The 14,938-nt window shown below is 48.4% G+C and overlaps 1 protein-coding gene across 3 annotated transcripts in view; it reads left to right on the top strand.

The window, feature by feature from the left end:
* The window catches only part of XRCC1 (X-ray repair cross complementing 1), a 37,157-nt gene that overhangs the window by 11,031 nt on the left and 11,188 nt on the right, over window positions 1-14,938 (top strand). For all 3 annotated transcript variants that reach the window (XM_034946675.3, XM_034946677.3, XM_034946676.3), the window contains 2 exons: window positions 8,476-8,586; window positions 14,617-14,775. In XM_034946675.3, coding sequence (XP_034802566.2) covers window positions 8,476-8,586; window positions 14,617-14,775 — 270 coding nt within the window. The remainder of the gene's footprint in view (window positions 1-8,475; window positions 8,587-14,616; window positions 14,776-14,938) is intronic.

Genomic DNA, 14,938 nt, shown 5'->3' with positions numbered 1-14,938 from the left:
TTGAGACAGGGTCTCACTATGTCGCCCAGGCTGGAGTGCAGTGGCACCATCTCAGCTCACTACAGGCTCGACCTCCCGGGCTCAAGCGATCCTCCCACCTCAGCCTCCTCAGTAGTTGGGACTACAGGCATGTGCCAGTTCACCAGTCTAATTTTTGTATTTTTTTTGCAGAGATGGGGTCTCACTGTGTTGTCTAGGCTGGTCTTGAACTCCTGGACTCAAGCATTCCTCCTGCCTCAGCTTCTTAAATCCTTGGGATTACAGACATGAGCCACTGCACCTGGCCTATTGTCATTTCTGTATAGTATTCTGTTGTATTGAGATAACTATTATGGTTTTATTTATTTATATTTGATTTTTTTTTTTAAACGGAGTCTCACTATGTTGCCAAGGCTGGTCTTGAACTGTTGATCTCAGGTGATCCCCCAACTTGGCCTCCTGAGTAGCTAGGACTATAGGTGCACACCACCACACCCAACTAATTTTTTTTTTTTTTTTTTTAAGCTTTTTGGAGGCAGCTTCCTGAGTAGCTGGGATTACAGGGATTACAGACAGAGCCACAAAGACCTGGCCATTGGGGTTTTATTATATTTGCTTTCTGAATGGGTATTATATGCATATAGTGCAAAATTCAAAAGGTGCAAAAGGGTATACACTAAAAAGAAAATCTCCCCTCACCCTTTCCATCCCTCCCTGCTTCCTCCCCAACTCCTGCTCCCTCATTCTTCTCTCCTGATGCAACCACCATTAGCAGTTTTTTTGGGTGGTCTTCCTGGGTCATTCTGTACACATACAAGCGTATATACCTACCGCCTCCATCCCTTTTTAAAAAATTCATAGTATATACACTGTTCCCTTGTGTGTTTTTTTTCAAGTAACAGTGTATTTTGGAGATGCACACTGCATGAAGTTCTACCTTATTTATTTATTTATTTACTTACTTACTTACTTAGTTACTTACTTTGAGACAGAATCTCGCTCTGTCACTCAGGCTGGAGTGTAGTAGTGCGATCGTGGCTCACTGCAACCTCCCCCTCCCAGCTTCAAGTGATTCTCCTGCCTCAATCTCCCTAGTAGCTGGGATTACGGGCACATGCCACCAGGCTTGGCTAATTTTTGTATTTTTGGTAGAGATGGGGTTTCCCCATGTTAGCCAGGCTGGTCTTGAGTTCCTGACCTCAAGTGATCCTCCTGCCTTGGCCTCCCAAAGTGTTGGGATTACAGGCGTCAGCCACGCCGTGCGCAGCCTACCTTATTCTTTTAAATGATGCATACAATTGCATTTCATGGCCGGGCGCGGTGGCTCACGCCTGTAATCCCAGCACTTTGGGAGGCTGAGGCAGGTGGATCACGAGGTCAGGTGTTCAAGACCAGCCTGGCCAAGATGGTGGAACCCTGTCTCTACTAAAAATATAAAAATTAGCCAGGTGCAGTGGCGGGCACCTGTAATCCCAGCTACCTGGGAGGCTGAGGCAGGAGAATTGTTTGAACCCGGGAGGCGGAGGTTGCAGAGAGCCGAGATCGTGCCACTGTACTGTAGCCTGGGTGACAGAGCAAGACTCTGTCTCAAAAAAAAAAAAAAAAGAAAAGATTGCATTTCATGGATGTGGAACAGTTTTTTAGCAATATATCTCAGAAACTTTGCCTTCCTGTGCCATGTTTGTTTCAGGAACAGTTCATATCATGAACTGTGTCTCCCTGAGAAAGCTGCATGCACACGAACCCAGGCCACCGGTGATAGTCATCTTGTGCTCTTATCCTCACAGCTGATACATACTGAGCACTCATCTCTTATTTTGAGAAAAATTCACATAAAATTTACTGTTTTAACCATTTAAAGTGCACATTTCAGCCAGATGCGGTAGCTCACACCTGTAATCCCAGCACTTTGGGAGGCCAAGGCGGGTGGATTGCTTGAGGTCAGGGATTCGACACTAGGCTGGCCAACATGGTGAAACCCCATCTCTACTGAAAATATAAAAATTAGCCGGGGGTGGTGGTGCGTGCCTGTAGTCCCAGCTATTCGGGAGGCTGAGGCAAGAGAATCACTTGAACTGGAAGGCAGAGGTTGCAGTGAGCTGAGATTGCACCACTGCACTCCAGCCTGGGCAACAGAGTGAGACTCCGTCTCAACAAAAAACAAAAATAAATAAATAAATAAAGTGCACATTTCAGGGTTTTTTTTTTTTTTTTTTTTAGCGTATTGACAATGTTCTTCAACCATCTCCATTCTCTAATTCAGAATATTTTCATCACTCCAAAAAGAAACCACATAACCATTAAGCAGTCACTTCTTATTCTCTCCCCAATGTTGCCCTTGGCAACCACTGATCTACTTTCTGCTTCTCTGGATTTGCTTATTCTGGACTTATAAATGTATATGTGGTCTTTTACACTTAACCTTGTTACACTTTGCATAATGTTTCTGAGGTTCATCCATGTTGTAGCATATATCACAACTTCAGTTTTTTAAATAACTGAATGATATTCCATAAATATACTGTACAATGTTTATCTATTCATCAACTGATGGACATTTATTGGGTTGTTACCATGTATATATAAACCTTTTTTTTTTTTTTTTTTTTTGAGATTGAGTCTTGCTCTGTTGCCCAGGCTGGAGTGCAGTGGTGCAATCTCGGCTCACTGCAACCTCTGCTTCCCAGGTTCAAGTGATTCTCGTGCCTCAGCCTCCTGAGTAACTGGGACTACAGGCGCATGCCACCATGCCCAACTAATTTTTCTGTTTTTAGTAGAGACGGGGTTTCGCCGTGTTGCCCAGGTCGGTCTTGAACTCCTGGGCTCAAGAAATCCACCTGCCTTGGCCTCCCAAAGTGTTGGGATTACAGGCGTGAGCCACCACCCCAGCCTCCATGTATAAACATTTTTATCAGATTCTTAAAAAGTATTTATTTACTTTTTTTTTTTTTTTTTTTTTTTTTTGAGACAGAGTCTTGCTCTGTCACCCAGGCTGGAATGCAGTGGCATGATCTTGGCTCACTGCAACCTCCACCTCCTGGGTTCAAGCAATTCTCTGCCTCAGCCTCCCGAGTAGCTGGGATTACAGGCGCCTGCCACCATGCCTGGTTAATTTTTGTATTTTTACTAGAGACGGGGTTTCACCCTCTTGGCCAGCCTGGTCTTGAACTCTCCTGACCTTGTGATCTGCCAACCTCTGCCTCCCGAAGTGCTAGGATTACAGGCCTGAGCCACCGTGCCCAGCCACTTTTTTTTTTTTTTTAGATGGAGTCTCACTCTGTCACCCAGGCTGGAGTGCAGTGGCATGATTTCGGTTCGCTGCAACTTCTGCCTCCCAGGTTCAAGTGATTCTCTGGCCTCAGCCTCCTGTGTAGCTGGGATTACAGGTGCATGCCACCATGTCTGGCTAATTTTTATATTTTTAGTAGAGACAGGGTTTCACCATATTGGTCATGCTGGTCTCGAACTCCTGGCCTCAAGTGATCTGCCTGCCTTGGCCTCCCAAAGTGCTGAGATTACAGGTGTGAGCCACTGTGCCCAGCCTGTTGTTTTCTCTCTTGAGACAGAGTCTCACTTTATCACCCAGGCTGGGGTGTAGTGGCTCGTCTCAACTCACTGCAACCTCCACCTCCCAGGTTCAAGTAATTCTTGTGCCTTAGCCTCCTGAGTAGCTGGGACTATTGAGGTGCGTGTCACCACACCCAGCTAACTTTTTTTATTTTTGGTAGAGACAGGGTTTTGCTATGTTGGCCAGGCTGGTCTCGAACTCCTGGCCTCAAGTGATTCTCCCGCCTCCACCTCCCACGGTGCTGGGATTACAGGCGTGAGCCAGTGCTCCTAGCCAGGACTTTTTTTATATACAAAGAAGAAATGTCAGGGAGTGCCTGTTTAAAGTAGAAATAGTTATATATGCAGTAGGAATTGTTCATTTAAAATACAAGCATCTCCATCCTACCACATTTAGGAGCTATGCTGAATATTGTGGGAGAGGTAAAGATGTTGAGTTTGACTCAGGGATGGAAAGAAAGGAGTTGAGAACAGTGGTGGTATTGGACAGTGCTTTGCAGTCAGGCAGTTGCGTCCGAAGTACTCTGCTAGTTATTAGCTTGTGTGCCATGTAAGCTATTGATTAAACCTGTCTGAGCCTCAGTTTCCCCATCTGTGAAACTGGAGTCGTAACAGACCCTTCTATTTAAAGTGGTTTTGAGGCTTCAGTGATGCCCGGCCCATGCTTAGCCAAGTGTGGTGGACAGAACAGTGGTGCTCAAAAGATGTTCATGTCCTCATCCCCAGAACCTGGAAATATTTTAATGGCCAAAGGAGCTTTGTGGGTTTGATTAAATTAAGGATCTTGAGATGGGGAGAGTGCCCTGGATTATCTGGTGGGCCTCACGTAACCCCCAGAGACCTTATAAGGGAAAGAGGGAGGCAAGAGAGCTGGAACCAGAGCTGTGAAGATGCAAGCAGAGCCTGGAGTGATGCCAGCACTTTCAGCAGCTTTGAAGACGAGGAAGGGACTGTGAGCCAAGGAAGGCAGGTGGCCTCGAGAAGCCGAAGATGCAAGGAGACACGTTCTCCTCTAGTGCTCCCGGAAGGAAGGAATGCAGCCCTGCTGCATCTAGATTTTAGCCCTGTAAGGCCCAGTTTCAGACTTTTGACCTCCAGATCTGTAAGATATTAAATTTGTGTGGGTTTTTTTTGTTGTTGTTTTTTGTTTTTTTGAGATGGAGTTTCGCTCTTCTTGCCCAGGCTGGAGTGCAGTGGTGTGATCTCGGCTCACTGCAACCTCCGCCCCCCCGGTTTAAGCAATTCTCCTGCCTCAGCCTCCTGAGTAGCTGGGATTACAGGCATGCACCACCACGCCTGGCTAATTTTGTATTTTTAGTAGAGACGGAGTTTCTGCATTTTGGTCAGGCTGGTCTCGAACTCCCGACCTCAGGTGATCCGCCTGCCTCGGTCTCCCAAAGTTCTGGGATTACAGGCGTGAGCCACTGCGCCTGGCCAAATTTGTGTTGTTTTTAGCCACAAAGTTTGTGCTAATTTGTACAACAGTAACAGGAAACTCATACACCAAGCACCTGGCACATGGTGAGAATCCGAAAATGTTAGCCATGATGATCCTCTTGTGACAGATGGGACACCCAGGCAAGCAGCAGAGAAGGGGCTCAACAGGGCCACTTGGTAAGGTAGGACAGAGCCAGAGTTACTGCTTAGTAACTCTTGAGTAGTAACTTCTGCAAACGGTTGCTGGGCGCCTGTTCTGCGTCTGTCTGTACATCCATCGGGAATGCAGTAGAGGCCTGCTGTGTTAATGATATTCGCAGCTGACATTTATGTAGTGTTTGCTCAGTGCCAGGCAGTATTCCAGGCACTTGGTATGTTATTTCTTATTCTTGGTATGGATTTGAATGTTCTCAACAACTTTATGAGATAGACGTTGTTATTGTCCCCATTTCATAGGTTCGAAAACTGGGGCACAAGGGGTGAAATGAAACCATTTGCTCCAGGATCACACAGCAGGAAATCAGCAGAGCTGGGAAGGACCAGACACTGTTCTTGGCCTTGGGGACACAGTAGGGAACAACTCAGACGGTACTGTCCTTGCTCTTGTGGAGCTTAAAAGTCTGGCGGGAGAGACAGATGCTAGACAAATACAAACAAAAAAGATGTAACTGTGTAACACCAGACGGTAATCATGAAGAAAAGTAAAGTCGGGTAGGGAGATAGAGAGTGGCACCAGGTAGGGAGCGAGGTAGGTTACTTATGGTCTGAAGTGACATCTGAGTGGGCACCTGAAGCACAGAAGGCAAACTTTTACCCAGCTATGGATATGTTTGAGGGAAGAGTGGTCTAGGCAGGGGGATTGGCAGGTGCAGAGGCCCTGAGGTGGGAAGGAGCCAGACTGTTCTTGGCACAGAAGGGAGGCCGTTGTGGCTGGTGGAAAGTCACCAAGCCTGGCCCGGGGAGCAGTCAGACTGGGACTTGTTGTTGTTGTTGTTTTTGTTGTTGTTGTTGTTGTTTTTGAGACAGAGTCTCACTCCATCGCCCAAGCTGGAGTGCAGTGGCACAATCTCGGCTCACTGCAACCTCTGCCTCCCGGGTTCAAGTGATTCTCCTGCTTCAGCCTCCCCAGTATCTGGGATTACAGGCGCTCACCACCATGCCCGGCTAATTTTAATTTTCATATTTTTAGTAGAGACAGGGTTTCACCATGTTGGCCAGGCTAGTCTCAAACTCCTGACCTCAAGCGATTCACCTGTCTCAGCCTCCCAAAGTGCTGGTATTACGGGTGTGAGCCACCGCACCTGGCCCAGACTGGGACGTCTCATGAGCCCAGGCAGCACTGTACACTGCCCAGGGCCCAGGGCTGGGAATGGTGGGGGAGGCAGGGGAGTCAGCAGGAGGTCTGCCGGCCTCAGCCTTAGGCAGGCCCTTCCTCCAGCACCATCTTCCTCCTCTAGCACGTCAGTGGTGTGATGGAGGAGCACGCGTGGACTGTCGCCAGCCTGCCTGGGTTCCGGTCCGGCTTTGCCACCCACCAGCTGTGAAGTTACATAACCACTTCCTGCCTCCGTTTGCTCATGTGTAAGATGGAGATAATTATAGCAACTGCCTGGCAGAGCCATTGCAGGAGAGTAGATACATGTATTATTAGCAGGAGTCTGGCACACCAGGAGCGCTCAGCGCACTCGGATGTTGGCCGCAGTTGTGGTTATAGTTGTTAATTCTGTGTCATCTCAACTTCCTTCAGAGGGAGGGTAAGTTTTTTTTTGAAGACAAGGTCTCATCACTCTGTCGCCCAGAGTACAGTGATGCGAACATGACTCACTGCAGCCTTGACCTCCCCAGGCTCACGCGATCCTCCTTCCTCAGCCTCCTGAGTAGCTGGGACCACAGGTATGTGCCACATGCCTGGCTAATTTTTGTAATTTTTGTAGAGACAAGGTCTGGCTATGTTGCCCAGGCTGGTCTTGAACTCCCAGCCTCAAGTGATCCTCCCACCTCAGCCTCCCAAAATGTTGGTTATAGAGACGTGAGCCACTGCGCCTGGCCAAGGAGGGAGGGTTGTTATGACCATCTTCCCTTTTTGCATGTGAGGAAACTGCCTCACAGAGACGTTGAATACGTCACCCAAGGTTGTGCAGGTTGGAAATGGCATTGCTGTATTTGAGCCCAGGCCTACCTCACCCCAAGTCCAGGCTCCCTCCTTCCATACAGTGGTGTTCCTGTTGATAGCAGTGTGCAGGTGATGTCTAGATGATCTGACAGGGAGGCAACAGAGCAGATTGGAGCATCTGTCATCACCAGGGGTGGGAGAGGGCAGTGTAGGGTGGACTAGGTACCTTGGTTTTTTTTTTTTTTTTTTTTTTTGTGACAGAGTCTCGCTCTGTCACCCAGGCTGGAGTGCAGTGGCATGATCTCTGCTTACTGCAACCTCTGCCTCCTAGGTTCAAGAGATTCTTGTGCCTCAGCCTCTTGAAGAGCTGGGACTACAGGCATGTGTCACCATGCCCGGCTATATTTTATATTTTTAGTAGAGAAGGAGTTTTGCCATGTTGGCCAGGCTGGCCTCAAGTGGTCCACTGCCTTGGCCTCGCAGAGTGCTGGATTTACAGGCTTGAGCCACTGCACCTGGCCCAGGTACCTTTGAGAGTTGTAATAATGCGTCATTCTAGGATCCTAATAAAAGAGTCCCAAACTGGAAGGCAGGACACTTGCCTCAACCTAACTGCCTCCCGTGCCCGCATGACCCGCACGGCTTTCTGCATCTTCATCTGTCAGACAGGAATGGCAGATCCTTTGAGATGAGCCCTCCTATAGGTAGCTCTTTTCTTCTTTCAACAAATAGTTGTCTAGCACTGACTAATAATACCTCCTGACTGACAGCAGTTAATTGCCTACTCTTCGCCATGCCCTGTGGCCATTATTTATGTGCATGATCCTAGATATGGTGGTCATTCCCATTTTACAGATGAGAAAACTGAGGCTCCAAAAGGTTAACTGGTATGGTCATACAGCTAGTGTGCAGCACAGCTGGGATTCAAACCCAGGAACCAGCGGTGAGCAAGATCGGACAAAGCCCCTGCCCTCAGGGAGGTTTCCTGGAGTCCTCTGCGATTGTGGGTGAGGGGTGACATGTGCTGTTTGTCTGCATGATGATTTGAATAAAGTTATAACTCTGGCAAGTGCTTACCAAGGAGAGCTCCATGGCAGCGTGTGATAAGCTGACCTGGTGGAGTCTGGAGAGGTCAGGGAAGCAGGTGTGTGTGAGGTGGGCGCGTATGCATTCATTCAGTGACTATTTTGTGAGTTTCTGCTCCATGCCATACCCTGTGCTGCATGGAGGGGACACATGGCACCATTCAACCCTGGTGTGCCCCCTCACAGAATTGACATTACAGGGACATGGTGATCCAAAGGAGATTCATCCTGAGGTCCCACAGTGAGCCCAGAGGCAGAGCAGGCACTGACAGTGGCCTCTCTCTCTGCCCACAGTTGGAGAAGGAGGAGCAGATACACAGTGTGGACATTGGGAATGATGGCTCAGCTTTCGTGGAGGTGCTGGTGGGCAGTTCAGCTGGAGGCGCTGGGGAGCAAGACTATGAGGTAAGCAGGGCTATGAGATGGATCCCATACTGACCTCTGCCCCTCGTGCTCGCATCACCGTCTCCCCCAGGGGCTGGGGCTGGGAAGACATGGGGCAGATGTGAGTCACACCTGATTGCTGCCCTCTGGAGGATCACCCAGTGTACGGAGGAGACAGAAGGCAGACACAGGGCGGTAAACTGCACATCAGGGAAGAGAGCAAGTTTGGATCATGGCTTAAAATGACACAAATGTATTATTCGACTGTTCTGGAGGTCAGAAGTCTGAAATCACTCTCACTGGGCTAAAATCTAGGTGTAGGCAGAGCCCTGTTCCTTCTGGAGGCTCTAGGGGAGAATCCATTTCCTTGCCTATTTCAGCTTCTAGAGTCCATCTGCCCTCCTCACCTTGTGACCCTTCCTTCATCAAAGCCAGCAGTCCTGTCACTCTAACGCCTGCTTCCACTTCCATTGTTACTTCTCCAACTCTGACTCTCTTGCCTTCTTTTTTTCTTTTTCTTTTTTTTTTTGAGACGGAGTCTCGCTCTGTCGTCCAGGCTGGAGTGAGTGCACTGGCGCGATCTCAGCTCCTTGCAACCTCTGCCTCCCGGGTTCAAGCTATTCTTCTGCCTCAGCCTCCCGAGTTGCTGGGACTACAGGTGCCCACCACCACGCCCGGCTAACTTTTTTTTTTTGTATCTTTAGTAGAGACGGGGTTTCACCATATCGGCCAGGCTGGTCTCGAACTCCTGACCTCGTCATCTGCCCGCCTCAGCCTCCCAAAGTGCTGGGATTACAGGCGTGAGCCACTGTGCCTGGCCTTCTTTTTCTTTTGTTCATTTTTTTTTTTGAGACAGGGTTTCATTTCCGTTGCCCAGGCTGGAGTACAGTGGCATGTTCTCAGCTCACTGCAACTTCTGCCTCTGAGGTTCAAGTGATTCTCCCACCTCAGCCTCCCAAGTAGCCAGGGCTACAGGTGCACACCACCACTCCTGGCTAGCTTTTGTTATTTTTTATAGAGAGAGGGTTTCACTGTGTTGCCCAGGCTGGTCTCAAACTCCTGGGCTCAAGTGATCCACCCACCCCAGCCTCCCAAAGTGCTAGGATTACAGGCATGAGCCACCACACCCAGCCCTCCTTTCTTATAAAGACCCTTATGATGACACTTGGCCTACCCGGATAATCCAGGGGCATCTCCCCCATTTCAACATCTTCAAGTTCATCACATCTGCAAAGTGCCTTCTGCCACATTTCCAGGTTCAGGGATTAGGATGTAAACATCTTTGAGGAGCTGTTATTCTGCCTGTCTCCTATGTTTTCTTCTAGAAGCTTTCTATTTTTAGATTTTACATTTAGATCTCTGTTTCATCTCAAGTGAATTTTTGTGTATTGTATGAAGCAGGGGATAAGGTTTATTTTTTCTGTATCTTTTTTTTTTTTTTTTTTTGAGATGGAGTCTCACTCTGTTGCCCAGGCTGGAGTGCAGTGGCGCGATCTCAGCTCACTGCAAGCTCCACCTCCTGGGTTCACGCCATTCTGCCTCAGCCTCCCGAGTAGCTGGGTCTACAGGCACGTGCCACCATGCCCGGCTAATTTTTTGTATTTTTAGTAGAGACAGGGTTTCACTGTGTTAGCCAGGATGGTCTCGATCTCCTGACCTTGTGATCCGCCCGCCTTAGCCTCCCAAAGTGCTGGGATTACAGGTGTGAGCCACTGCACCCGGCCCTTTTCTGTATCTTTTTTATATGTTTGTTGACAATGCTTATTTATTTATTTTATTTATTTTAAGACAGAGTCTCACTCTGTTGGCCAGGCTGGAGTGCAGTGGCATGATCTTGGCTCACTGCAACCTCCGCTTCCCAGACTCAAGGGATTCTCCAGCCTCAGCCTCCTAAGTAGCTGGGACTATAGGTGTGAGCCGCCATACCCGGCTAATTTTTAAAAAAATTTTTTGTAGAAATGGGGTTTCACTACATTGCCTGGCTGGTCTTGAACTCCTGAGCTTAAAGTGATCCTCCCACCTTGGCCTCCCAAAGTATTGGGATTACAGACCTGAGCCACTGCACCTGGCTGAAAATACTTTGAAAAAAAAAAAGACTTGCCTTTTCTCATTGAATCATTTTGACTCCTTGTTGAGAATTAATTAACCATATGTATGGGTTTATTTCTGTACTCTCTTCTCTGTTCCATTGATATGTATATTTTTCTTTATGCCAATACCAAACTGTCTCTTTTTTTAACCATATTATTTATTTATGTATTTATGTATTTATTTATTTATTTGAGATGGGGGTCTCACTCTGTTGCTCAGGTTGGAGTACAGTGGCATGATCTCAGCTCACTGCAACCTCTGCCTCCTGGGCTCAAGTGATCCTCCCGCCTCAGCCCCCCAAGTAGCTAGTGGGAGCCACCATGCCCGGCTAATTTTTAAATATTTTTTGTAGAAATAGGGTTTCACTATGTTGCCCAGGCTGGTCTTGAACTCCTGAGGTCAGGTGATCCACCTGCTGCGGCCTCCCAAAGTGCTAGGATTACACATGTGAGCCGCTGTGTGTACCTGGCCTACTCTTTTTTTTTGAAACGAGGTCTCACTTTGTCACCCAGGCTGGAGTGCAGTGGCACGATCTCAGCTCACTGCAGCCTTGTCCTCCCGGGTTCAAGTGATCCTCCTTCCACAGCCCCTCAAGTAGCTGGGACTACAGGCTTGCACCACCATGCCCAACTTTGCACTAGTCAGTGTGACAAGGTGAGAAAAAGAAAAAAGAAAACTATCTTTTTTCACAGATGGCATGATTGTCTATGCAGAAAATCCCAAGAGATCTAGACAAACTACAAGGTTTAGTAAGTGAAGGTCACAAGATGAGAAGTCAATATACAAAATAAACTGTATATTACACGTCACTTCTGTGGTATTCTGGCCAAAGTGTGCAACCTAAATTAATCACAAGGAAACATCAGATATTTTGTAAAATAAGTGATATCTGACAAAAATCACTGACCTCTACTCTTCAAAAACATCAAAGGCACAAACCCAAAGTCACAGGAGCCTTCCTTCCTTCCATTCTCCCTCCCCTCCTTCCCTCCCATTCTCCCTCCCCTCCTTCCCTCCCTCCTTCCTTTTTTTTTTTTTTTTGAGATGGAATTTTGCTCTTGTTGCCCAGGCTGGAGTGCAGTGGTGCAATCTCGGCTCACTGCAACCTCCGCCTCCCAGGTACAAACGATTCTCCATCTTAGCCTCCCAAGTAGCTGGGATTACAGGCCTGTGCCACCATGCATGGCTATTTTTTTTGTATTTAGTAGGACAGGGTTTTCCCATGTTAGTCACCAGATGATAAATGCAGCTTCCCTGTCAGCTCCAAATCAGGCCTTTTATAAACAAGTATAGTCAAGGTCAGGAAGAAAACTTCCCTTCTGTATAATTGTCTTTCTTGTTTCCTTTGCATAATCAGCTGTGCACAAAGACAGCTATAGTTATGTTCTGTTTTTCTCAGCAAAAGGCTTTATTGTCCAATTTTATAATTTCACAGCATGTCAGTTAGAAAAGAGACTAAGTCAGTAACAAAATATACCCAACCAAAAGTGGCTGCATTCATCTTTTTTTTTTTTTTTTTTGAGACGGAGTCTCGCTCTATTGCCAGGCTGGAGTGCAGTGGCGTGATCTTGGCTCACTGCAACCTCCGCCTCCTGGGTTCAAGTGATTCTCCTGCCTCAGCCTCCCGAGTAGCTGGGACTACAGGCACGCGCCACCATGCCCAGCTAATTTTTTTGTATTTTTAGTAGAGATGGGGTTTCACTATGTTGGCCAGGATGGTCTCGATCTCCTGACCTCGTGATTTGCCTGCTTTGGCCTCCCAAAGTGCTGGGATTACAGGCGTGAGCCACTGTGCCCAGTCTTTTTGTTTCGTTTTTTGTTTTTTGGCAGAGTCTTGCTCCGTCACCCAGGCTGGAATGCAGTGGCACAATCTCGGCTCACCATCACCTCCAACTCCTGGGTTCAAGCGATTCTTGTGCCTCAGCCTCTCGAGTAGCTGGGATTATAGGTGCCTACCACCATGTCCAGCTAATTTTTGTATTTTTAGTAAAGACGGTGTTTCACCATGTTGGCTAGGCTGGTCTTGAACTCCTGGCCTCTTGTCCACCAGGCTTAAGTGCAATGGTGCGATCTCAGCTCACTGCAACCTCCGCCTCCTGGGTTCAAGCAATTCTCGTGCCTCAGCCTCCCGAGTAGCTGGGACAACAGGCGTCTGCCACCATGCCCGGCTTAAGTTTTGTATTTTTAGTAGAGATGGGGTTTTACCATGTTGGCCAAGCTGGTATTGAACTCCTAACCTCAAATGATCCGCCTGCCTTGGCCTCCCAAAGTGCTGGGATTACAGGCGTGAGCCACCACGCCTGGCCTCAGCTTGGGTTTTTCAATGCAGATTGCTAACATGAATTGCTACTCTAAATTCCTTGAGAGAACAGACTTGTGAGGAGTTCTCCAGAGAAGAATTTTCACCTCTTCTTTGGTGTACCCCCAAGCTAAGGCCAAGACAGACAGGCCTCCCAGGGACTCTTTCCACAGGCTTATTTCCCCTTCATGTAACTAGTGTGGGCGTTGCCTTTGGGGAGTCCTCAGTTCTATGCAGTGTGGTGAGGATCTCTGAGATGCCACTCTCCCTTGCTTGGAGCCTAGGTTTTCTCTCTTGTTCTCTTTCACCACCACGTGCATAACCCTTAAAGATCAAGTTCTAGCTGGGTGTGGTGGCTTACACTTGTACTTCTATAGCTTTGGGAGGCTGAGGTGAGAGGATCATTTGAGGCCAGGAGTTCAGGACCAGCCTGGGCAACATAGCAAGACCATGCCTCTACAAAAAATAAAAAATTAGCCAGGTGTGGTGTCGTGCATCTCTAGACCCAGCTACTCAGAGGCCAAGGTGGGAGAATCACTTGAGACCCAGAGGTCGAGGCTGCAGTGAGCTATGATCGCACCACTGCGCTCCAGCCTGGGTGACAGAGAAAGACCCTGTCTCTTAAAAAAATAATAATAATAAATAAAATCAAGTTATTTGCTATCTGGGATCAGCACCACGACAAACTACCAACATGAGTGCTGCCGGGTCAGTCAGGGTCCTTGCCCGGAGACTAAAACCACACCAGTTATTTTAACAGATAATTTGATAGAAAGAACCAGTAACTAGGTGTTACTAGAAGACTAAGATATGAGGGAGAAGCAACCGCAGGGAGTAGCTACCACTCCCAGGGTTGGGGGAACAAAAGAAAGGAGCAGGAATTATTGAAACGTAGATGTTTGGAAACTGGGAGGTGGGGCTCCAGGAGCTGAAATTCAGATCGTTGGAGGAGGGCTTCCTCCCCCACCGGCTGCTGAGAGGGGCTGAACCACTGCAGCAGCAGAAGCTTAACTGGGGGTGATGCTCACAGGATCTGCAAATGCACGAGAAGCAGGTCCTTCCTCCCTCCTGCAGCCTTGCAAACTCTCTCTCTTGCCCCCCCTATTGGCAGAGCCTGGTCAGGATCAGCTAGGGAAGCAGAAATGTGGTTTGCCAAGTGCGGGCCCAGATCACAGAGATGAGTTGTAGAGGGTAGGTTTGAGCTGAGAAACAATCACTTAATACTTAGTGCAGCTCGCCTGACTCTCTGGATTCTGTTTTCTCATTTCCAGCCTCTAGTAATTCCCCTTGCCTTTCCGCTGACTCACCTGTGCATTTCCAAAAGGTGTTTGAATATTGTGCCAGTTTACTGAATATTCTCTGCCGGGAAAGTTCCTTAGGACATGTAGCCCGCTGTATTGCCAGATATGGAAGACTCCATGGGAGAATTTAGATAAGGGTCGCTCACATCTGGAGGATAAAGAGATCCCTCTGGGGCCTGTGTCAGGGCAGGACTGACTCAAGGCCTAGAAACAAAGGGTCTGGAGACATCTAGGCCCAAGCTACATTCTAGTGACTCCCAGTCCCCTATGTGGGCCCTGTGCCCTCTTCCCCAGCCCCTAGAAGCTCTCATCTAAGCCAACCTGCCCTGGTTCTCATGCACTGTGGCTTCTCCCACCCAGGTCCTTCTGGTCACCTCATCTTTCATGTCCCCTTCCGAGAGCCGCAGTGGCTCAAACCCCAACCGCGTTCGCATGTTTGGGCCTGACAAGCTGGTCCGGGCAGCCGCCGAGAAGCGCTGGGACCGGGTCAAAATTGTTTGCAGCCAGCCCTACAGCAAGGTACCTAGGGTGGGAGCCAGGGTGCAGAGTCCTTGGTCCTGGGCAAGGAGGGAAATAAGGGCCAATATTGAGTCCCATAGGGCTGGGAGGAGTAGACAGCTGGTGTCCCATGGGATTATGGGGAGGCTGGGTCCCTGCGTTCCCTGAAATGGGTTTGGGATCT

The sequence above is a fragment of the Pan paniscus genome, chromosome 20 (genome assembly GCF_029289425.2).
Source record: "Pan paniscus chromosome 20, NHGRI_mPanPan1-v2.0_pri, whole genome shotgun sequence".
Lineage (NCBI taxonomy): Eukaryota > Metazoa > Chordata > Mammalia > Primates > Hominidae > Pan > Pan paniscus.
The sequence above is the reverse complement of the archived record's forward strand: the minus strand, read 5'-3'. Positions and strand labels throughout refer to the sequence as shown.